We start from the raw sequence: 25,774 nt of genomic DNA, 5'->3' as shown, positions 1-25,774 counted from the left end.
AAGTCACTGTTGAGTCTGTACACTATACAGCCAATAGCATAGCTGATGAAGGAATTAAAGATATTTCAAATTCTCATCACGTCTGTCTTTTGGCATCTCAAACATTGTGTACATCATTTGCTTGCTCCTAAATGTTAAATATTACTGAATTGGAAACTGTTCATTGGTTAGAAATGAAAAATTCAGTCCTTTGCAGCAAATGTTTATTTTAGGAATGGTATTATTTAACTACTAACTCAATCTATAACTCAGTTCTAAATTAATGAGTAACTTCCTGGTAAAGATATCAGACCGTTGCAACATTCACATTTACAGCAAAACTGATAATTGTGAAAGAACACACTGGTTTTTTGAGGTAAGAATTTTCACTGTTTAATCATGGATCTGCTGCAGATAAGTCAGAGAATGTATTATCCTAGCCTGTATAATGTAGAATATAAAATAAGGGGCACCAATTTGCAATAATTCAATAAGGCAAAGCTTAGTTGTATGATCAAATGCAAAACATGCGTGAAATTCAGACCTCCAGATTCATGTATATTTTCAGAGAAAAAGATGTCAATCAGTGGTTTTTCCCTCATAATATTGTTTAATTATAATATTGTTCTTAAAGGCTTAGAACAGAGAGGTAGATGATGCGGAAGCTCTTTCTGATTTCATAAGGGAAGTAGAGAGTTAAACTTGGATAGCATCTTTACTTCCTTTCTTTCCTATGTTCTAAAGGGCTTCAAGTTCAATGAAGTACAGTACTTCTGAAATGTCATCTTAGTTGTAATGCTGGCAAACACAAGAATGAATATATATTCAGCAAGCTGTCGTGTGTAAAAAGGTTGGATATTCTGGCCATGATTTACCATTTTGAAGTTGTAGTAAGGCAACAAGCATCGTTGATGGCATCATATCCACTACTGTTCAGGATGAGTGATCACAGACGATCGCACAATTCTCAGCTGATTACCTATGCAAACGAGATCACCACACCTTGGTACCTCTCTCATAATCAGCAAAGTGGTGACTGGAGATCCCCTCATCTATCAGGGGACCACACACCTATAAGCTGTGGATTGCAGTCAAGGTGCTATTGATAAATCTCTGGGACAGTGAGGGTGACAGTTAGGACAGTTGAGGGTGGTGGAGGTGTCCAATTTGCCAATTGTCCTGATGAATGCAAGGCAAAAAGCTTCGGCAAAACCTGTCTCTTTTCAGCAATACTCAAGTTCTGTGTTACCAAACAACTATTTGTCTAATCAAGCCTTAAGGCAGAGGATTGAAAAGGTCAACAACTGATCTCATGCCATGATTGTATGGTTGAGGGACCACATAGGGAAACTAAGTTTAACCAATGAGTGTCGTGCTGGAAAAGCACAGCCGGTCAGGCAGCATCCAAGGAGCAGGAGATTTGACATTTCAAGCACAAGCTTTCCATCAGGAATCATTCTTGATGAAGACCTTATGTTTGAAACGTCGAGTCCCCTGCTCCTCGGATGCTGCCTGACTGGCTGTGCTTTTCCAGCACCACACTCCTTGACTCTGATCGCCAGCATCTGCAGTCCTCACTTTCTCCTAAGTTTATCCAAACCTCAAAAATTATTTTATGTGCTGTATGCAAAGGAATCTTAACAATGAATATTCAGGTCATGCAGTAGGTTGTAATTGAGGACAACATTCTGATCCAAACACCTGGTTAGCAGTCTAGTGCTTTAATCAAGATGTCTGCCTTCAATTGCATTCTAATGTACCCTCATATGTCCACTGTTATCAGCATAATTTGAAAATGGACAACAGAAATTACACCAGCAGTTTTAAATTCCACTGAAATTCAAAAGAGTAACGAAATGCAATACGATGCCTGTGTTCCTTTCTAACTGATGGAGGTTAATGTGTGTAATTGTACACAGAAAAGATTATCAATAATTGATTAAATGTTCTCTGCTGGTTGTTAACAGCAGTCTGATTTTGTCCAGACACAGCTGTAACGCTCTGTTTTTTCTATTGGATGATACATTACATTGAGGCCTGAGCTTAATTTTCAGGTGAGCATCAAAACATGCATGACGATTTGAAAAAGGGAAATTCAACAAGGTAGGGCTCTGGAACTCACTGCCTGAAAGGCATCAACCCTGGATTCCTTTAAAAAGTATCAGGAATGCTGCTCAAGTGGCATAACCTGCAGGTCTATGGACTAAATGCTGGACAGCAGGATTAGTCTGCTCGATTCATTTCAGGTTGATATAGACCTGATGGACCAAGTTGCCTTTTTCTCAGCCATAACATTTTATGATTTTATGATCAACATCTCTTAAAAAAGATTATTGATCTCTTATCATTCTTTGTGGGACTTAACTATACATAAACTGCTATTATCACAACAATAACAATGCTTTGCAGTAACCAGGCAGAGATTGGAGTCCTGCCTGCTTCATTTTGGGCTTCCCAACAGAAGAGAAAATTCAGTCCTTTGCATTTTCTTTATTTGGGTAATTTGATAGAGTCAGTTCTATTCTTTTTGACATGTCATAGCTAAACATTTCTAGTTTGTACATACTTAGTGAGTAGGTCTTATGGTATAGCAACAGTTTTCCGACCTCTGGCCAGAAATTCCTGGTTCAAGTCCTACTGCAGGCCATATTGACCACTGAAATTGTAATAAGGTCAAATAGTTTGATTTTCAGCCTGTAAATCTTTCTAATAAGACTGATGGCAAGTGATAATTGGGAAACTCTTCTGGTTTGCCAGACTTTAGATTAGATTAGATTACTTATAGTGTGGAAACAGGCCCTTTGGCCCAACAAGTCCACACCAGCCATCCGAAGAGCAACCCACACAGACCCATTCCCCTACATCTACCACCATGGGCAATTTAGCACGGCCAATTCACTGAACCTGCACATTTTTTTTTGGACTGTGAGAGGAAACTGGAGCACCCGGAGGAAACCCACGCAGACATGGGGAGAATGTGCAAACTCCACACAGTTGCCCAAGGCGGGAATTGAACCCGGGTCTCTGGCACTGTGAGGCAGCAGTGCTAACCACTGAGCCACCTTGCCACCCATTCCCTTTAGAAGGGAATGACTAATTACTGCAGTACTATGTGCATACGTGTGGATTAATCCAGTGGCACTCCGTAGTCAGACCCTCAGAAATGAGGCTTTGTTAAAGGCAAGTGGATTCAAATGGTATTCTAGAGCACCATTTCAAATTATACCACTGAAAACATACGCCTTATTGTGACTGATGTCAATAAGTTGTGTCAAGTGTTTTAAGAGCTGTTGCTGAATAAATGCATTATATGAACATTCCACCCTGCAAAAATCTCTGTAAAAGAAATGTTCAGGTTGTTCTACTCGGCCTAAACTGTCTATTCTGAGTCTCTCTCCAGACCTCCCGGATTTGCTGGATAACATTAAAGCTCTCATTATTGGCAGTAACCCAGAAAAAAAATCCTTTCAACCATGACTGATGATGTTCTGGAAACTCATAATCAAAAAAGACCTGATTTATATTCTTCTTGGATGTATGAGTCCAACTCATGAGATTATATAGTTTAGAATAGCTCCAAGGAAATCCAACACCTCATTAACTTTTCCATGGGATTTCAAATTTATTTTCCCCATGAAGCAGCTACACGTGGATGGGATACATGGTCAAACTTTGAATTATATTCTGGATATGAATACAACTTCCTAGCTTTGTTTGAATATTAACTGGGCCCAATTTTATCACAACATCAATGTGAGGAGCCTGGGTGAGCAAAAAGCCAAGGCCTAGAGAGATTTTAACTCCTTGCCCTGAATTCCATACTGAGGCCTGACTCCCGCTTGAATCCAGCAGGAATCATTGCTTAGTTAATGGGCAGGAGCAGGAATTGGCATGGAATGGTGACTCAGTGGTTAGCACTGCCGTCTGATGGTGCCAGGGACCAAGGTTCGATTCCAGCCTCAGCAGACTGTCTGTGTGGAGTTTGCACATTCTCCCCGTGTCCGCATGAGTTTCCACCGGGTGCTCCAGTTTCCTCCCACAGTGCAAAGATGTGCAGGTTAAGTGGGTTGGTCATGCTAAATTGCCCCATGATGTACAAGCTAGGTAGACTAGCCATGGGAAATGGGGGGGAGGTGCTGGGATTTGGTGGGATGGGGATGCTGTTTGGAGGGTTGGTGTGGGCTCAATGAGCCTGAGGGGCACTGTCCACATTGTAGAGATTCTATGAACCTAGCCCATTAGTTAAACCACCATATAGGTCTTATCAGAGACCAACTAACACACTGACAGAACATTGTTCCATCTTGCATTGTGTGTTCTTATAGAATTAAACAATATATTTATGAATTTGGGATGAAATTGCAGCTGTAAGTTTCTAACACTGTTTCATCAAATGAAAGATTTTATATTTTATTCTTCAGGATTCACCCCATCTAGTAATGTCTATGATTTGCTTGGATGACTTTGAGGCCTATGCTGAACGTTTTCTCCCTTCAGCAGTATGGGATTTCTATGCTGGAGGTGCAGATGACTGTGAATCAAGAGACAGGAACCTGCTAGCCTTTAAAAGGTTTGTGTAATGTTTTGCACTCTGAATATGTGCCATGTTTTATTAAAGCAGTGTACCACATTATCCTTAAACCACAAACACAATAACAACATGACTGAACACTCCTAACTTGAACAAAGACAGAGTGCTGGAGAAACTCACCAGGTCTGGCAGCATCGGCAGAGACAAAAACAGAGTAAATGTCTCAAGTCCAATGACCCTTCATCAGACTGGAAAGGATAGTAATTATTATGCTGATAATGGTGAGGGAGTGAATAGAGTAAATAAAGATAGAGGCCAGAGAGCGCGAAAGACAGAGAGAGAAAAATATAAAGGGGCAGGTAAACAAAGAGAGATCTGATGATAATCCAAGAGAGAGAGAGGAAAACTAAGCAGGGTTCTCATGCGAAGTGTGAGTCATTGAAAATGGGTCGACTATGCAGGGAACAAGGCGAAAGTAAGGACTGCACATGCTGGAGATTAGAGTCAACATTAAAGTGATGCTGAAAAAGCACAGCAGGTCAGGCAGCTTCCGAGGAGCAGGAAATTCAACGTTTCAGGCAGGAGCCCGTCATCAGGAATGAGGCTGGAAGCCTCGGGGATGGAGACATAAATGGGAGGGGGGTGGGGCTGGGGAGAAGGTAGCTGGGAGTACAATAGGTGGATGGAGAAAGGGGTAAAGGTGTTGAGGGATATATTTCCCTCCCCACCCCCATTCACTTTCTGCAAAGACCATTCCCTCCGTGACTATCTGGTCAGGTCCACGCCTCCCCAACAACCCACCCTCCCCTCCTGGCACCTTCCCCTGCCACCGCAGGAATTGCAAAACCTGCATCCACACCTCCCCCCTCACCTCCATCCAAGGCCCAAAGGAGCCTTCCACATCCATCAAAGTTTCACTTGCACATCCAACAATGTCATTTATTGCATCCATTGCTCCCGATGCGGTCTCCTCTACACAGGGGAGACTGGATGTCTTCTCGCAGAGCGCTTCAGGGAACACCTCCGGGACACCCACACCAATCAACCCCACTGCCCCATGGCCCAACATTTCAACACCCCTCCCACTCTGCCGACGACATGCAGGTTCTGGGCCTCCTCCACCGCCACTCCCTCACCACCCAACGCCCGGCGGAAGAACGCCTCATTTTCCGCCTCAGAACACTTCAACCCCAGGGCATCAATGTAGATTTCACCAGTTTCCTCATTTACCCTCCCCCCACCTTACCTCAGTTTCAAGCTTCCAGCTTAGCACCATCCTCATGTCCTGTCCCATCTGCCAATCTTCCTTCCCACCTATTCGCTCCACCCTCCTCTCCGACGTATCACCTTTACCCCCACCTCCATCCACCTATTGCACGCACAGCTACCTTCTCCCCAGCCCCACCCCCCTCTGACTTATCTATCCACCACCAAGGCTTCCAGCCTCATTCCTGATGAAGAGCTCCTGCCCGAAACATGGATTTTCCTGTTCCTCGGATGCTGCCTGACCTGCTGTGCATTTCCAGCACCACTCTAATCTATGAGAGGAACAACTCACACACAACAGGATTTAGGGATATGGGGATGGATAAATGATGTGGAGGAGAGTGATTGCATTTTGAAATTGTTAAACTTAGTACTGAGTCCTGAAGGCTGTGAGGTTCCTGGGTAGAAGATGAGATGCTGTTCTTCCAGCTTGCATTGAACCTCACTGGAACACTGTAACAGGTTTGACACACAAATGTTGGTGTGGGAATGTGGTGGTATATTGAAGGGGCAGGCAATTGGAAGCTTGGGGTCATTTTTATGGATCAAGTGGTCACCAAGTCTGCATTTCATCTTCCCATAATATAGGAGACTGTATTGCGAGCAGAAAGTACAGTCGACTTGATTAAATGAAGTGCAGGTGAATCGTTGCTGCACCTGCAAGGTGTGTCTAGAGCCTTGGATAGTGAGGAGGAGGGAGGTAAATGGGCATATGTTACACCTTCTGTGATTGCTTAGGAAGGTACCATGGGGGTGTGGGGAGGTGTTGGAAATGGAGAAGGAGTGGATCGGGTCCCAGAGGGACTATCCCGTGTAGAAGGTTGACTAGGGAGGGGAGGCGAATGTATAGCTAGTAGTGGTGGAAATGGTAGGTTGTGATTCTTTGGATACAAATGCAGGTGGGGTGGAAAGAAGGACCAAGAGACCACATCGCTGGTGTGGGAGGGAAGTGAAGGACTGAGAACAGAAGTATGGGAGATGGGTTGGACTCAGCTGAAGGTCCTGTCAACTACAGTAGCACAGAATCCTCGGTTGTGGAAAAAGGTGGACATTTCTGGGGCTCTGCTGCAAAGGTGGCGTCATCGGAATAGATGTGGCAGAGACAGCGAAACTGGGAGAATGGAAGAGAGACCTTACTGGAAGCAAGGTGTGGGAATGTATAGTCCAGGTAACTGTGGGATTCGGTGGCTTTGTAATGGAAATCAGTGGGCAGCCTATCCCCAGAAATGGAAAGAGAGGAAGGGAAGGGAGAAATCAGAGATGGACCAGGTGAAGGTGAGGGCAGAGTGGAAATTGGAAATGAAATTGATAAATTATTACAATTCCACACGAGAGAGGGAAACAGCACCAATTAACACTCCTAATTCCTCTGACAAGAAAGGGCTTTCAAAAGTTATGTTATGCATGAATCATTCTCTCTTAGAAAAAAATTCCAATATCACTTATCAAATCAGACTGTGATTGACACAATTTTTTGCCAGTTTTTAATTATTAGGTGGATCGTCAGTCGAATGGCCAGATTCTGAAATAACATGCACAGCTATTATCATTAACCTGGACTGTTCCAGTGACCATTTGGGATGTTTTCCTATTTAAGATGCTAGTATGTGAATTTCAACATTATTCACCTAAACAATAAATTTTAAAAAATACAGTTGTCTTAGTTTCCCATTGGCTAAGTTTATTCTTCAAAACGTTTCAGCTTTCCTAGCAGTGACTTGGACAATATTTTCCCGGGATGGGGAAGGTAAGAAGGATGCTGTTTATCATCCAATTAGGGGAGGTGGCAAACTCTGAAAGCTGGAGGGTACATGCAGAGGCTTTTGCAGCAGGCTGCACTAGTGGATCAATAAGGGAGAAAATTCTTCAAAGTGTCTTGTTCCTATCTCCCCCACCCCAGCATTTCAAGACAAAAAGAATTCCTTTGGCTGTATTGCCACCACTGCTGGGTTATGGCTGACCCAGGACCTGACAGTTGGATTAAATAGCCAGTAAGCAGACAACAAGGCAATGATCACAAATCCACATAGTGGGGAGACTACTGGTATAGTTAAGATAGTTAACAATCTGCAAGCTAATAAATGCAACTAATAAATGTACCATTGGTAACTCAGACAGCACAGGCTGTCAGATACCTGACAAATGAAAGTTGCTGGTGTTGCAGTGGAAATTTCAAAGCTGTGTTCCACAGAAGGATGGAAGAACTTTATAAAATTGCAGATCAGAGCATGGGCCAGCAGCCAATTACCTATTTTGTCATTTTAACCTCCGTACAGAACAAACTTGTTGACTTTGAAATCTTGGTTGAGTGAAGCACATGACAAGAGCAGCCCAATCTGGCATCACGAAATATAAGCAGTACATAATTCCTTGTCCCTGTTACTCCTTTAAAGTCTATTGCTTCTGCATTCATTAAATTAGCAAATTGGATTAACTTACCTACTTTCTGAGTCTGTGTTGGTACAAGCAATATCACTTGGATTTAAAAAAAAATGTCTTGAATAACAAGGGAATTGGAGTGCACCATAAACCTGTCTATCTACTGCTTGGGAAAATGTAATCATCATCGAATCCCTGCAGTGTGGAAACAGGCCAAACAAGTCCACACTGAACCTCCAAAGAGTACCCCACCCAGACCCATTCTGCTACTACTCATGCACTTAACCTCTACATCCCTGAACACCATGGGCAATTTAGCATGGCCAATTCACCTAACCTACACATCTTTGAACTATGTTAGGAAACTGGAGCACCCAGAGGAAACCCACGCAGAGTATGTGCAAACTCCACACGGACAGTCACCTGAGACTGTAATCAAACCTGGGTCCCTGGTGCTGTAAGGCAGCAGTGCTAACCACTGAGCCACTGTGCCAGCCCTGAATACTTATTATAAGATGCTCTTAAGACAAGGAATATTTCAGAAAAATAATTCAATTTAAACTTGCACCAAAAAAATCAGCTAGCCAGCGTATTATTCTGGAGTTAACCTGGAATAGAACAAGGTTAATGCTTATCTGTCTCTAGATAGTGTAATTAAGCCTTCATCAGTTTTCAATGAAGTTCAAGAAGTTGAATTCTTGAGCAGAGCAATGCCAAGGGAGGCGTCTGTAGGCACCAGACAAGCCATAGCATTACCAGTGACTGCAGTAAAAAGACTAGTCTTGCCACAAAATCAGACAAGGCCCATGTGCCACATTCCCTCATGATTAGCCATGGTGTGATTGCTCTTTTCCACCCCCTCAGGAATCCTGCTGACTTCCAGCTATGTTCCCATCTAAACTCCATCACAAATGCCTTTAATTAGATTGGAATACGTTAACTTTCCTTGCGTTTCTCTATTTTTTTAATGGGGTTTCTATTATTATTGATCGGTTTACTTTATAATTTTACACCCTTCCTCCACAACCTGAACAAAAAGGGGGATGGTGTTGTACCCACTCACTCCTTTTCAATGTAATGTACAGTGCCAGAATAGTGAAAACGTGATGCTTTTCTTTCTATGATGGAGAACATCCAATGTTGCTCTCCAATGCTTTTAGTGGTAGTGCTAACTCATTCGTTGAATAGGGTTGTGTCTCCTTTCAAATAATCATTTTTGCTGGTTTAATTTCAAGGTTTTGGATTTGTGAAATATCTTTAATGTATCTGAGGCCTGTGAGGCATTCACTACCATTAGATATAGGTATCCAGCCACAAGTGATCTTTACTGAAAAATGTGTTGCTGGAAAAGCGCAGCAGGTCAGGCAGCATCCAAGGAGCAGGAGAATCGACGTTTCGGGCATAAGCCCTTCTTCAGCCCGAACCCGAGAATGCAACTTTAAAAAAAAGGTTTTGTGATTTACACATAAAAGAAGTGAAACTATCATGGTTTTCTAACAGATGAAAGGCTTAACAGACAATCAACTTTTCAATGTATAATTTCAGTTACATCACACTGTAAATTTTTGCTATAAATTCTGTGTTACGATCGAGCCCTCCACTATCACCTGGTGAAGGAGCGTCGCTCCAAAAGCTAGTGTGCTTCCAATTAAACCTGTTGGACTATAACCTGGTGTTATGTCCTTTTCACAAGTGATCATTACACAAATACAGAATAAAGAAAGAAGCAAAGTCAGACCAGTTACATGAATTCATATTTTAGATAACTCACAAAAATAAAATAGGGGCATTAAGTGGCTTGTGGTTTCAAGGAATGAAGAAAATGGATCAGGAAGAATTAAACACGGAGTAGAGTGAAAAGAGCATATGAAGTTTGACATTGGGAACATCTTGAGAAAATATTATATAATAATGAAAGAAACATGGGAGGGTGGGCATCGGAAGGCTTGTATTCAGTCAGAGATTGGAGTTAATATTTTAACTGCTAGGCCAGAAAATTTATAATGTGACTAAGTAATAACGCCATTCAGTTTAAATATCAAATTTCATCCAATGCAGTAACCTAGAAAGATTCTGGCATACGGAGGCTGGATTTATGCACAATGCTTATAATAACATACATCTGGGATGTAGGTCTGACTATAATTCAAGCTATCTGATGTCAGACTCTGCATGAGTAGAGTTGAACTGTTTAAAATACCATGAGAACTTGGAATTGTAGCCTTCACCACCTGCCTTGGGAGTTTTTGTTAAATGGGTGATCAGCATCATTAAATTGCTGAGAGAGGAATTTGATACAAGTGTGTTAACTATTTATGGAATAACATTGCACAGGAATTTCCACATTTATATTTCCACTCGGCCTTGATCCAGAACAAGACTGCTTCCTTTCTTACTGCTGCTACCTTTTATGTATTGGTAATTCTGAATGTGCAGTGAGATTTACGTTTTGTTTGTTTGACAAAGTAGGACCATGTTTATTGGTCATCCCCTCATTGCCTGGAGATAATGATAGTGGGCCTTGGTCTTGAACCATTACAGCTCTTGTGTTGATGTCAGTCCCACACCAGAGCACATTCTGGGATTTTGACACAACAGAGAGAAAGGATAGCAATACATGTCCAAGTTGGGTGTCTGACTTGGGGTAATTTGATGCACCGTTATTCCCATAAATGGCCGCTGTCATTATTCTTGATGGTAAAGGATGGACAATGGACAATGCACGGTTAAAATGTTTGCTGTAATATACCCCAAAGAGAGTTTAACACAATCGTTACACGAGGAAAGGGATTCCCGCTGATTGACATCATTAATTGAGGCCTTGTCTGAGATAATGCCAAATGTGTCTTTTCATTTTTCTGTATTTTTGATGATGGACTGAAATGGGAGAACTGTTTTGAAAACCAAGGCTGTGGAAAGGATTGCTGCACTATTTTAAAGTTACTTGACACTCCTTAAAGGTGCTGTTTACAGTCTGTTCCAGCAGTGGGGGACGTTACTACAGACCAACTGCAGCCTGGGGTATGTACAAAGTGAGATTCAGATGGCAATAATTATCTGACTGGTCTTTGGAATGGTAACCAGTTGTCAATGACAAAGGCCATTTGCCTGCCAACAGCTATGTGATTTGGTTCTCAGATAACTGAATGTTTGGTCAGAAGCTATTGGCTGTTTGAAAAGGAAGGGGCTGTATTTTCCTTTGTGGTAAAAAAACACTTCAAGCCTGAAGAAAACCAACTTATTGCCTCCATTGGTTGCTGTGAGTTGTGGCCTTTAACTATAAGCCAGGGACATTCTAAATGCAAACCAGTCACCTCATACAAACAAGTGAAAGTACCTGCAGAAGGAAGATCAAGGAACAGCAAGTCCTCACAAACTAAAAGGATCATCTCAGTGAACCCTATGGACAGGGACCATCGAACTATCTTCTCAGTCTTTTCCACCACCCATAACACCCATTTCATTAGTGTCTGACTGTATGTGAGTATAGGGGAGTTTTGTAAGGAGGTTCGGGTTTTAATAAGTAGGGTTATATGTCAATAGTGCACAATGGTTTATCTGTAGTGAGAATCTATTTACAAACAGATTTGTAAGTCTGTACAAATCTGGTCTGTGCTTTCTGTCAACGTATATCAAAAAAACAGAAATAATAGGGGATTTTGTGTAGTTTTGTAAAACCATGAACTTCTGTGATGACTCTGAGAACAGCGGAGCTTCAGTTCGAGTACAGTACCCCAGTGATGCATAAGGTAATCTTCGTGAGCAACCTGCCCAGAAGGCAGCCCATTATTAGTGGAAGAGACATGGTCAGCGATTGAAGCAGTGAGAAGTGCAACACAAGTGGTTTCCCTCAACCGAGGTGCAAACTGAGCTCTCAGGTTGGAAACGGCAAAGGATTTCAGAAGAGACTGACTGGAAAGAGGGGCAGTAAAGTCAGGCTGGCATATTTGGTGGAGTTGGAAGAAGAGTTGAGGTGCTGAGGAGTTGAGTGAGGGCAGGATAAGGATCGGGCTTCTGGGGTTAGAATGAGAGTCAGTCTACTGCTTTGTGGGAATGAAAGTTGGGTCTCCTTGGGTCATGGTAGAGGAGGGGGAACGAGAGTTTCGTAAAAAGCAGCTTTTTATAATTTTACAATTAGTTGCCATTCCAAAAATGCAGCTTTGTTGCTTGACATTTCTAAATGGCAATTTTATTGGTTACTTATTTAAATTACCAACATGTTGCTTTGCAACTGTTTTTTTCAATTATTTAGAGTGTGGCAAAACCTTTTCATCTTTATTGGAATGTGCTCACTGGCCCAGTGTGTGAGAGTAATGGGGCCCTCCCTGTCTGTGAAAGGTATAGTCAATCCTGTTCTAGAGATATAAAGCTGCATTCACACATCCATTAAGTATCCATCACACTGCTGGCTTGAGTCATAGAGTCATAGAGATGTACAGCACGGAAACAGTCCCTTCGGTCCAACTTGTCCATGCTGACCAGATATTCCAACCCAATCTAGTCCTACTTGCCAGCACTTGGCCCATATCTCTCCAAACGCTTCCTATTCATATACCCATCCAAATGCCTTTTAAATGTTGCAATTGTACTAGCCTCCACCACTTCCTTTGGCAGCTCATTCCATACACGTACCACCCTCTGAGAGAAAAAGTTGCCCCGTAGGTGTCTTTTATATCTTTTCCCTCTCACCCTAAACCCCGGCCCCAGGGAAAAGACTTTGTCTATTTATTCTATCCATGCCCCCCATAATTTTGTAAACCTCCATAAGGTCACCCCTCAGCCTCCGACGCTCCAGGGAAAAAAGCCCCTGCCTGTTCAACCTCTCCCTATAGCTCAAATCCTCCAACCCTGGCAAAATCCTTGTAAATCTTTTCTGAACCCTTTCAAGTTTCACAACATCTTTCTGATATCTGGTTGAAAGTAACATTATGCATGAAAAACATTCCTTTGAGGTTCTGCTCAAAGGAATTTCAGCAGTAATATCCCAGAGCTGTGAGGACTGCCTCTGTCAATCATGATTATCTTCTTTGATACCAGCCATGGGATGGATATCCGATTGGACTAACACATCTTTAACCTTTGTTTTGCTGGACTCCCTGACTTCCTTTTGTGGTAACAAATTGTTCACTCCATTAGCTAGTTAAGAAATGCAGAATGGAATGCTCTGTTTGTGGGATGTCTGAAGTTGTCGATGGTGACTGTTCCTCAATTTGAGGATAAAGTTTACTCCTTTTCATTGGTATCTACAACAGGTGTTCATGTGACTGATACTTGACTCACAGATCCCAGCCAAATGGGACAGAATAAGATTGTGGGATCCAAGATGTGCTTTGTTTTCTTTACTTCTCTGGCAGCACTCTGCCTCGTCATTAAGACGTGGGGTGGAATCTCACAGGGGCCAGAATGTCATGGCTCTCTCTGGATCAATGCCAATGAACACAATGATTACAGCACTGTTACTGCAATCTACTTCTTTATTTATCACTCAGCCAGTGTAAAATTGCATCAAGTTATAACACAAAGCTGTCTTAGACTCACTACTGAGACTTAAGTTTTACCCACACTGATGAAGGATAGTTGGTCAGCTGAAGTCACTCAGTTGGGTCTGTCCTCTGAGCTCCAAGCTCAGGGTCCTAATTCTGTGATGGTTGTTCCTAGGTTATCAGCCCCAGATGTCTTCAATACTTTTACTTCTATTTATTTTTCTTAGTCTTCCAAAATGTTCAATCACTTCTCCTACCCAGGACACTCATGACTCTGGGATTATCCATCCAAGGGATGGGATGCATCTGTTTCATTGTCCTCTCCTCTGTCTTTGATATCGTAGCCTCCATAACCAAGAAGGTTGAGTACCCCTTCTCATCAGATGCCTGTTTAATCAGCACTGTCTGGTACCACCTTGCACAGGAAGCTTTTGTTCCTGGGAATATGGCTTCTTTTTCCATCATGTTTGTAGAGACTTAGCTGTTAACTATACTGGTACAGTATAGGAATTTAGATGCTGCCATTCAGTTAGATGGGCCATTGTGGGAATCTAGGAACATAGCATCTGACATCGAAAAAGGCCTATCTCAATGTTGGGTGAAACTAGTTTTTATATCCCAACACAATTTTGCATGTCAAGACAAGATTAGTGCGAGACAGAGACAAGATTAAAGGGAATTCTTGATTGTTGACAGCCTAATGAAGTGCAGATCTGGCTTCAATAATATGTATTCTCTTATTCACTACAAACAAGCTAGATACCAAGAAGTCGTAACATGGAGGATTGAGAGGTTGCCTGGTACTTACTAGTAAAGATCTCCATCTGGGCACTAGATACCAGCATCTCAGGCTATAATCCATGGGCACCAACAAGTCCAAGGACTTTGACATCCGAAGGTTGCCAACAGGACACATCCTAACCCACTCACAGTATGTATCTGCATATTAAAGTTGCATTTTAGGGCACACCATTAACTACTATTCAAATGCTGTTGCAAAAACCCAGCACTTATGCAGAGAGACATGAACCTAGCTCACAGATCGGAATAGGCTGCATCTCATGGCTACGCACTTGCTTCTTAGTACTCAAGTAGTACACTTTCGGCCTACTTGGATACTCACAGTATTCCTGCTTTGCCTTGACTTTGTGCGCTTTCCCTCCAGAGCCACCATGTCACTTCTATTTGCTTTGCTGTTTAGTACTAATGCAAATTCAGGGACTTGACATGGTTGTTCTCAGTCACATCTAGAGAGATAGCCTTTACTTGGTGGGTGCGAGGGGTCCCAGCACAGTAAATCAAGGACAACCTTTGATAGCAGTCCAGAGGATTGGACATAGAGATCAGCCCCCTACTTACTGTCGGGGTTGGGATCTTCTCCTTGAAGGGGGTCAGGAGCCAAATGATAGGCAGCCTACCACCTGTCTTGTCTCTTTCTGCCCTATTGGCTCCTTGGATGAGAGCAAAGGAGGATTGAGTGAGATGAAAGTGTTGGCACAGCTGTTAGTGCTGGTGCAGGTGCCGTTAAAATGGTGACATGTGAAGAGCGAATGAGTAGGTAGCGCAGAGGGATTTTTGCCTGAATTCTTGTCTTCAATATGGTTGCTCGACAGTCCTTTATTTGAATAAGAAAATGGCAAAGACATTTCAAACAGAATTTCTCTATCCCTGTGTCTTGCTGATACAATGCAATCCAGCTCTCACTGCAGTACAGGAGTGTGGTGATGACGCAACCCTGTGTATTAGACCAATAATGAGTACAGGCAGTCTTCATGGCCTGTTCCTGAGCCTGTTCACAACTGCTCGTAAGTTAGACATTCATAAATCAGTGACCCCAGTACAGTGGTTCTGCTATAACGTGTGTTTTGTCAGCATGAGTTAGCCATAACGCGAATGACAAATTGTGGCCGTTGTTTGGATAATGTGTACATTTTCTGTCAGTGATCTTCTACAGTGTGATTTTCTGTAGCAGTTTTCCATAGTATGATTTCCTATAGCACGAAGTCACATAGGAACACAACAGTCGCGTTACAGCAGAATGATCTGCAGCTAGATTTGCCATTCTAAAGTGACATGCTGGAAACACTAGGTGGCATTATACTGGCACAAACTGACAAGCTGTAAACTAGCTTCTACTACAGTCCCCTAATGTCAGGTCACAAACTACAACATTAATACACAACATTCTATTGAAAATCTTAGTGAAACTAAGGAGATAAATGACTACTCCTGATTTGAACATATAACATAGAAACGTACAGCACAGGAACAGACCTTTCAGCACACAATGTTGTGCCGAACATGACACCAAACTAATCCTTTCTGCCTGCTCTCTGATCTTTGCATATCCCTCTGATCTTTGCATATTCCTCTGCTTATCTAAAAATCTCATAGATGCCCCTATTGTATCTATATCCACTACCACCCCGGCAGTGCGTTCCAGACTCCTACCACTCTCTGTGTAAAAAACCTGCCCCTGACATCTCTTTTGAACTTTTCCTCTCTCACCTTAAATGCATGTTCCCTCATTTTAGATAATTCAGCTCTGGGAAAATGATTCTAGGAACCACTCTCCACATTGACACCAACAGGCACATGGCTGCTTGTTTAGTTATTACAAAAGCAACAACTTTTAGCAAAACCTACCAGCAAAGGTCTGTCAATACTCCTGATCCAAATGACATATGAGTATGCCAACTCCCCATCAAGATTGCTATAGCCTTGTAATTTATGGTTTTTGTAACAAACCAACAAACCTGATTTTAGTCCAGCAATTCACCGTCTTCCATTCTGATAATAGCTGAAATTCAAAATTAATACTTTTATTAAGTGACTCTTGATCAGATGTTTTTTCTATTAGAGTGGAAAGAAAGCAAATTTCACATTATATCTCTTACACACAGCATTGAACATTACATGAGGGGGCGCGCGATATGTACTGCTCTTGTCTAATGAAGGTTTTCCATTGAATTGCACATTGCTCTGGGGAACATTTAACCTTCGACTGCTCACAGCTTTTAATCCCTGTTGACTTAATTTTCAGACTTAAATATAAAATGTTCTTTTTTAACTGCTATGTAATAAGCACATTAAGGAAATTTGAGACAATCTCACTGAGAATGTTAGAGTTTAATTATTGAATAACCTGCAGGATTAAGTGTCCTGTATTATGGGAACATTTGGTGATTTTCTGCAGCTGCTATGTGCATGTGCACAAATGAGGAAATTAATGTTTGGAAAGTTAATGAGAAGTGGATTGTTCCACAAGATTATATAATAAGCAGCTTTCTGCTTTGTATTGTACATATAATTAAGGATGTATCGTTGTCCTCAGATGGCTTAACTTCTTTTTAAACCATTTGTCAGATGCAGCTATGAATGGTTCAGGTCAGCTAGAAAAAGCCTATCAAGTCTGTCATTTGCATGGTGGTTTGGTGGAAACTATCCAGGTATTCTATGGACAGACACACAACAGAATTCTACTAAAGTTGCATTTAAAGCTACCTGACTGAGATTAGCTATTAGCCAGTCCAATTCAGGCAAAATAGATATAGCCTTGAACATGGTGCTTAAGAAGAGTGTTGTGATTTCAGTTCTGACATTTGCTTTGCAATTAAAACAAAAAAAAAGTCATAAACCTTAATAATGCATGGTTCCTCATCATGCTACAGAGCAGCAAATGGAAGACATGTGACTTACTAAAGGACTGGCTTTTGTGTGGGTCTGGTTTACGTTTCGGAAACTTGCAGATAAATGATCTCCAGACTGTCACAGCCAAATCCAGACAAGTAACAAACCTCATTCGCCTGCCATCTGGGGACTGGAGTTCAGCTGTACATGGGAGAGACCACATTGCTGTTGTCTGCCCACTCCCACTCTCATTCAACACCCAACCTTGGACTTTAAGTTCTATTTATAATTCAAAAAGAAACAACCAATAGCTTTCTGCTGATGTCATTATGTTATTATATTTTACTGGCACTTAGAGTGAGACTTAACTCGTACAGTCATAGAGGTCAACTGCACAGAAAAAGGGCCTTTGCCCTATTGAGTCTGCGTCAGTCAAACCACCTAAATATATTAATCCTGTTTTCCAGCACTGGTCAACAATCAAAATCCACCCACAAATGCTGAGTTAAACGTGAATATAACCAGCCTTTAAGGAACTGCCTAAACTGCCTAAGGGTGGCACAGTGGTTCAGTGGTTAGCCCTGCTACTTCACAGCTGCAGGGACCTGGGTTCAATTTCTCTCTCGGGCGACTGTCTGTATCATAGTGTCCAGGAATGTGCAGACTAGGTGGGTTAACCATGGAAAATGCTGGGTTACAGGGATGAGGTGGGTCTGGATGGGATGTGTTTTGGAGGAGTGGACCTGATGGGCTGAATGTCAAGCTTCCATGCTGTAAGGATTCTATGAGATCAGGCAATTAATGTTATACACCCTGGACTACTGCTACACAACGATCAAAGACGCCTACTGCTCCATCCTCCATTTACACTTTGGAAAATCAGATCGCAATGCCGTGTTCCTCCTTCCAGCTTACAAGCAGAAGCGAAACAGGAGGATCCTTCACAGAAAGTAATACAGTGCTGGTCCCAGGCAGTGGAATAACATCTCTGGGACTGCTTAGAATCAGTGGACTGGACCATATTCAAGTACTCAGCAGAAACCATAGACAAGTACATCACCACTGCCACAGACTTCTTTAGCAAATGTGTGGAGGACTGTGAGACAATGAAGTCATTGTGGGTGTTTCCCAACCAGAAGCCTTGGATGAACCTGGAAATCTACTACCTACTGAAGATCACACATGCAGCATTCAAGTTGTTTGGCCCAGACCTATATAGAAATTTCACATATGACCTCTGCAAAGCCATCAGGGGTGCTAAGAGGCAGTACCAGACCAATTTAGAGGCCCAAAGCAACCACATGGACACTCGCCATCTTTGGCGAGGCCTAACCAACAAAATAGGATACAAAATGAAGCAGAGCAAGATAGCAGACAAAGACACATCCCTCCATGATGTATTCAGTGTTTTCTATGCTCGGTTCAAGCACAATGCCAGTGGTGTGGTGTCACTTGTCCCAACAGCCCCAGACACACTGGTCCCCTCCATCACCAATGCAGTTTGGTCTTCCTGAGAATCAACACAAGGAAAGTGACAGGCCTGGACAGTGTCCCCAGCTGTGCACTTAGATCCTGTGCAGACCAGCTGGCGGAGATATTCACTGACATCTTCAACCACACCTTCCTACCAGGTGAAGTCCCCAACTGCTTCAAGAAGGCCACCATCATCCCCGTACCTAAGAAAGCACATGCAGCATGCCTTAATGACTACCACCTAGTGGCTCTGACCTCCATTGTAATGAAGTGCTTCGAGAGGCTGGTCCTGGCCCACATCAACTCCAGCCTCCCAGCCTGCTTTGATCCCTACAATTGGCCCACTGGTGTAACAATTCCACAGTGGATACCATTTCCCTCGCCCTGCACTCATCCCTGGAACATCAGGACAACTCCTGCTCATCAACTATAACTCCACTTTCAACACCATTATCCCCTCCAGACTGATCTAAAGCTCCGTGACCTAGGTCTCAGCTCCACCTTATACAACTGGATCCTCAGTTTGCTGACCCATAGACTACAATCAGTGAAGATGGACAACTGCACCTCCTCCACAATAACCCTCAACACTGGAGCCTCCCCTCCCCCAAGGATGCATTCTCAGCCCCCATATTGTACTCTGTGTACAGCCACAACTGTGTAGCCAAACTCTGAATGAACACCACTTCCAAGTTTGCTGATGACAACATGGTGATAAGACAGATATCTAACAATGACAAGTCACAATACGGAAAGAAGACAGAGGGATTGGTGACCAGGTGCAATGAGAACAACCTGTCTCTCAGTGTCAGCAAAACAAAAGAACTGATTATTGACTTCAGAAAGAAAGAAGGAGAACGCACTCCCATCTACATCAATGGAGAGGGTTGAGATGGTCTAGTTTCGAGGAGTGACAATAAACAACAACCTGTCCTGCCGTCCCACGTAGATGCAACGGTCAAAACAGCACAACAAAACCTCTCCTTCCTCAGGCGGCTTACGAAATTTGGCATGTTCATAACGACCCTCACCAGCTTCTACAGAAGCACCACAGAAAGCATACTATCCAGGTCAATAACGGCCTGGTACAGTAACTGCGCTGCCCAGGACCATAAGAAACTCCAGAAGGTTGTGTGCACAGTCCAGACCATCACTGAAGCCAACTTCTCATCGCCACGGAAAGGCTGCCAACATCATCAAAGACCCCTCCCACTCCGGTAATGCCATTCTACAACCTCCTCCATCAGGCAGAAGATACAGAACACACACATCAACAACTTCCTTCCTGTTGTTATTAAACTGAGAAATGGACTCTCGAACTTCAAATAATGTTGATCTTGCTTCACACATCTCCTGTGCGGTGTAATCTGTATGCCTCACACTGTCTAAGCACCCTATGACCTGTATGTCCTTGGTTACTTTGACCTGCCTGTACTGCTCGCAAAACAAAGCTTTTCACTGTAGTTAGGTACTTGTGACTACAATAAATCAAATCAAATCAAATTCATTTACCATTCATATAGGTGTCAATATAGGACTAATTATAATAATGACACTAATAAAGAAAGATCAAGTTACAATGTTATTTATACAGGATAGGTAACACAGGCATTTTCATTGAATCCTTCTTCAAACACACTTTCTTCAGTAACTTCAGGTCATTGTTCCTCATCCTTTGATAGATTTCTAATAATTCCTTGAGTTTGTTTGGCTTCCTTTTCTCCTTTAAATATTATCCAGTACTCTCCCAATCGGTTAGGTCAAAATTCAGGGCAATAGTCCTGTGAAGGCAAATTGTTATCTGCCTCCCTTCTGTGTGTTTTATCATCTGTCACATAAATGAGCAAATAAAGTGAACTATGTGGTCATAAATGGAGGGGACTGAATTTAAAATAGTGACAATAGTAACTGAAGGAGCTGTAGCCACCAATAAATAGAGAGAAAGCTTTGTGTCACCCCGGCTTCAATTTTTGATCTCTTGCCTCTGAGCTAGCAATTATCCATTCTTACAATAAAACATAGAACTACGAATGCCAGAAATCTGAAACAAAAGCAGAAATTGGTGGAGAAACTCAGCAGGTCTGGCAACATCTGTGGAGAGGAAAAAGAGTCAACATGTTGAGTCCATCTTCAGACTAATAGTAGCTAGGAAATGGTGGTATATATGCTGAAGATGGGCAGAGATGGTGGGGAGGGTGGTGGCAGTGGGAGTGAGTGGATAGTTGGAGATGAAGTCCAGAGAAAGAGAGAGAGAGAGACAAAGACAGTTAGGCAGACAAAGAGATGGATAATAGGAAGGGATAATAGGGAGAATGAAAGCAGATAATGGGGACGATAAGTAGGTGAAAATAAGTTGAAAATACTGAAGCCAGATTTCTCCAGCGTTTCTGTTTTTGGTTGTATGTTCATGTTCCACTCCAGATCTTGAGAACGACTATCTAGGCTGACATTCCAGTGCTGCTCTAACTCAAATGCTACCTGGTTTATGAGATGTTAATCTGGGGCCATGTCTGCCCTTTCAGAATGAACATAAGAGATTTTGTCCTACTGTCAAGAAGGGCAGCTGAGTTATCCCAGTATTGTGGTCAATGTATAACCCTCTAGCAACATGACAAAAACTCAGCATTGCTATTCACAAATCAATAGTCACATTTGATGCATTGTGGCATTGACCATACTTCAAAAACACTTTATTAGTTGTGAGAACACTTTGAAACATTCAGTGATCATAAAAGGTACTCTATAAGTCTTTCTTTCTTCTCTGGAATCCTGAGTAAATGGGAACATTTGTGGATAGGTGTGTTGTCAGGTGGACGTGACAGTGTTCTTTTTCCAGGGGCCCTCAGTAAGACTGTGAGTGATGGAGAGGTCAGCAATATAACACAATAGAATTCAATACAGCAAGAAACAGACCCTTCGGTCCACCAAGCCTGTGGTGATTCCTCGTCCTTATTTAGACCCACTATTTACTGACCAGGTGCAGTTTCTATCCCTCTGTTTGCCTCCCTTTCATGTGTCAATTAAGGTGTGCCTTAAAGGTTGCTAACATGTCTTCCACCACCTCTAGTGGCATTGTATTCCAGGTACTCATCACCCACTGTGTGAAAAATGTTCCTCACACTTCTCCCCCAACCTTTCTCCTTGCCTCGAACCTGTGTAAATGACTGGCAGAGCATTTTAAGACCTAAGAGCCTGGTGCAGCACTTTATGGCCAATAAGTTACATTTGAATTATTGCCACTGCTGTAATGTAGGAAACAATGTAACTAATTTATAATTGAAATGTCCCAGGAACAACAATGAGATTAAGACCACGAGTTGATTTTTATTCTTGCTGGATGTGGCTTAAATATGGGCCGAGGATACTGGAGAGAAACCTACCATTACTTCATTTTGCAACTGAACATTGTTGTACGTTGCAAAATTTCACCAAGTGCCTCACTGTTAGAGAGGGAATTTGTCTGCAGGGAATTAATGGTGCAGAAGCTCCCCTTGAAACTGAATATCCGACAGGCAGCTAAGAGGAGAGTGAGCCTTTCTTTCATTTTACTCCTCTTGGTTTCAAGATGGATGATCCAAAGGACAAACTAGAAAATGTGATCAGACCTTTAGTTACCACTCTTAGCATCCATCCCCTCCAATCATTGCTGCATGTTGCCTGTCATGACTTCAAGGTGGACAGCAGCACATAGCGAAAGCTTCTTTGATGATGCCTTCTAAATTTAAGAGCTCTACACCCAGCAGGAGAAGGATAGTACATGCATGGAGACAGCATCATCAGGTTTCCCTCAGGGCAAACCTCACAGCTGGTTTACTGTCCACTTTTACCTGTTCTCTGACTCTATATGTTCTGTACTCAGTCATAATCATCTGCTGTGCCATACTGAATTGAATTTCTGACAATGATCTTTGTTAATTTCTTTAAAATTATCAAGTGATTCTTCTCTTCTTTTCATTCATATTAGATCCATGGTATCTTTTGGGTTTCTTTCATGTGTTTTTTTGTGCAGGATACAACTACGCCCTCGAGTCCTAAGAGGTGTTTCAGCAATAGATATGAGAACCAATATTCAGGGCACTGGGATTAGCTTTCCTGTAGGGATTGCTCCAACTGGCATTCCCAGTATGGCCTGGCCTGATGGGGAAATCTGTATTGCCAAAGGTAAGTGTTGGCAAGTTGTATCATATGGTAATTATGTTCCCTCTCTGGTACTTGCATACTTTGAGGAGAAAGTGAGGTCTGCAGATGCTGGAGATCAAAGTTGAAACTTTATTGCTGGAACAGCACAGCAGGTCAGGCAGCATCCAGGGAACAGGACATTCGACGTTTCGGGCACAGGCCCTTCTTCAGGAATGAGCAGAGAGTGTTCAGCAGGAGAAGATAAAAGGTAGGGAGGAGGGACTTGGAGGAGGGGAGTTGGAAATGTGATAGGTGGAAAGAGGTCAAGGTGAGGGTGATAGGTCGGAGTAGGGTGGAGTCGGAGAGGTCAAGAAGAAGACTGCAGGTCAGGAAGGCGGTGCCGGGCTGGAAGGATCCGGCTGAGACAAGGTGAGGGGAGGGGGGATGAAGAAACTGGTGAAGTCCAAGTTCATCCCCTGCGGTTGGAGGGTTCCCAGTCGGAAGATAAGACGCTCCTCCTCCGACCGTCGGGTTGTTGTGGTTTGGCGGTGGATGAGTCCAATGACCTGCATATCCTCGGTGGAGTGGGAGGGGGAGTTGAAATGCTGTGCCACAGGTTGGTTGGGTTGGTTCGTCCGGGTGGCCCAGAGGTGCTCCCTGAATCGCTCCGCAAGTAGGCGGCCTGTCTCCCCAATATAGAGGAGGCCACACCGGCTGCAGCGGATGCAGTAGATGATGTGGGTGGAGGTGCAGGTGCAGTACCCTTCCACCGACACCCTCCTTCGACTGACCGAACTGGTCCTCACCCTGAACAACTTTTCTTTCCAATCCTCCCACTTTCTCCAAACAAAAGGAGTAGCCATGGGCACCCGCATGGGCCCCAGCTATGCCTGCCTCTTCGTAGGGTATGTGGAACAATCCATCTTCCGCAACTACACTGGCCCCACCCCCCATCTTTTTCTTCGCTACATTGATGACTGTATCGGCGCTACCTCGTGCTCCCACGAGGAGGTTGAACAGTTTATCCACTACACCAACACCTTCCACCCCGACCTCAAATTCACCTGGACAGTCTCGGACTCCTCCCTCCCCTTCCTAGACCTTTCTGTTTCTATCTCAGGCGACCGAATCAACACGGACATCTACTACAAACCTACCGACTCCCACAGCTACCTGGACTACACCTCCTCCCATCCTGCCCCCTGTAAAAACGCCATCCCATTCTCCCAATTCCTTCGTCTCCGCCGCATCTGCTCCCAGGAGGACCAGTTCAAAATACGTACAACACAGATGGCCTCCTTCTTCAAGGACCGCAATTTCCCCCCCGACGTGGTCGACGGTGCCCTCCACCGCATCTCCTCCACTTCCCGCTCCTCCGCCCTTGAGCCCCGCCCCTCCAACCGCCACCAGGACAGAACCCCACTGGTCCTCACCTACCACCCCACCAATCTCCATGTACAGCGCATCATCCGCCGTCACTTCCGCCACCTCCAAACAGACCCCAGCACCAAGGATATATTTCCCTCCCCTCCCCTATCAGCTTTCCGTAGAGACCACTCCCTCCGCGACTCCCTTGTCAGATCCACACCCCCCACCGACCCAACCACCACTCCCGGCACCTTCCCTTGCAACCGCAGGAGGTGCAACACTTGCGCCCACACCTCCCCCCTCACTTCTCTCCAAGGCCCCAAGGGAAACTTCCATATCCGCCACAGATTCACCTGCACCTCCACCCACATCATCTACTGCATCCGCTGCAGCCGGTGTGGCCTCCTCTATATTGGGGAGACAGGCCGCCTACTTGCGGAGCGATTCAGGGAGCACCTCTGGGCCACCCGGACGAACCAACCCAACCAACCTGTGGCACAGCATTTCAACTCCCCATCCCACTCCACCGAGGATATGCAGGTCATTGGACTCATCCACCGCCAAACCACAACAACCCGACGGTCGGAGGAGGAGCGTCTTATCTTCCGACTGGGAACCCTCCAACCGCAGGGGATGAACTTGGACTTCACCAGTTTCTTCATCCCCCCTCCCCCCACCTTGTCTCAGCCGGATCCTTCCAGCCCGGCACCGCCTTCCTGACCTGCAGTCTTCTTCTTGACCTCTCCGCCTCCACCCTACTCCGACCTATCACCCTCACCTTGACCTCTTTCCACCTATCACATTTCCAACTCCCCTCCTCCAAGTCCCTCCTCCCTACCTTTTATCTTCTCCTGCTGAACACTCTCTGCTCATTCCTGAAGAAGGGCCTGTGCCCGAAACGTCGAATCTCCTGTTCCCTGGATGCTGCCTGACCTGCTGTGCTGTTCCAGCAATAAAGTTTCAACTACTTGCATACTTTCCACTTCAGATTTCAAACTTGATGAGAGGGCTTCCCAACCTTGAGATATATCAAGACATTTTCAAGCTATTTAAATACAGTACTCCTGAAATATAGTTACTATTGTAATTTATGTAGTGCAGCCAATTTGCACATCGCAAACTCCTATAACGAGTCATAATGACCAGATAGTCTATCTCTGGTGTTCATTGAAATGAATAATAATTGACTGGGACTTTAGAAATAACTCATCTGCTCTTACCTCCTGAGAGAATGTCTCATTTGACAGTGCTGCACTCTTTCAGTACTGCACTGCAATATTAATTTACATTTTGTGCCTCTTAAGTAAGACTTGAACTCACGTCTGACTCAGAAGCAGAAGTGTATCACTGAACCAAAGCTAGCACTGTCATATTTCTGGATTTTGTGTGAAGTGACTTTTTAGCAATCCCAAAGCATTGTTACATTCAGTCTTCAGCAGTCTACAAGCATGTCTGACGAATTGACAAATTTACATCTTTGGCTCTATCACTGAATATCTGTCTTAATGTGCAAAGCAGAAATCTGATCCCTTATATTGAAACCATA

General features: G+C 43.6%; 1 protein-coding gene across 4 annotated transcripts in view; it reads left to right on the top strand.

Annotated features, from left to right (window-relative positions):
• The first annotated feature begins 230 nt into the window (after positions 1–230).
• The window catches only part of LOC122557116 (2-Hydroxyacid oxidase 2-like), a 47,022-nt gene continuing 21,478 nt past the window's right edge, over positions 231–25,774 (top strand). For 3 of the 4 annotated variants that reach the window (XM_087992172.1, XM_087992173.1, XM_043704440.2), the window contains exons 1-3: positions 231–355; positions 4,401–4,549; positions 22,751–22,902. In XM_087992172.1, the coding sequence (XP_087848298.1) occupies positions 263–355; positions 4,401–4,549; positions 22,751–22,902 (394 nt within the window). In that variant the 5' untranslated portion in view covers positions 231–262. Of the gene's footprint in view, positions 356–1,955; positions 2,034–4,400; positions 4,550–22,750; positions 22,903–25,774 lie in introns of those variants that run through there. The other variant, XM_043704439.2, reaches the window with a different exon arrangement.

The sequence above is a fragment of the Chiloscyllium plagiosum genome, unplaced genomic scaffold, assembly GCF_037043375.1.
Source record: "Chiloscyllium plagiosum isolate Xiang-an unplaced genomic scaffold, Cpla_swu_hap1 HiC_scaffold_11, whole genome shotgun sequence".
Lineage (NCBI taxonomy): Eukaryota > Metazoa > Chordata > Chondrichthyes > Orectolobiformes > Hemiscylliidae > Chiloscyllium > Chiloscyllium plagiosum.
Note: the sequence above shows the minus strand (reverse complement) of the source record. Positions and strands in the feature narration are given on the sequence as shown.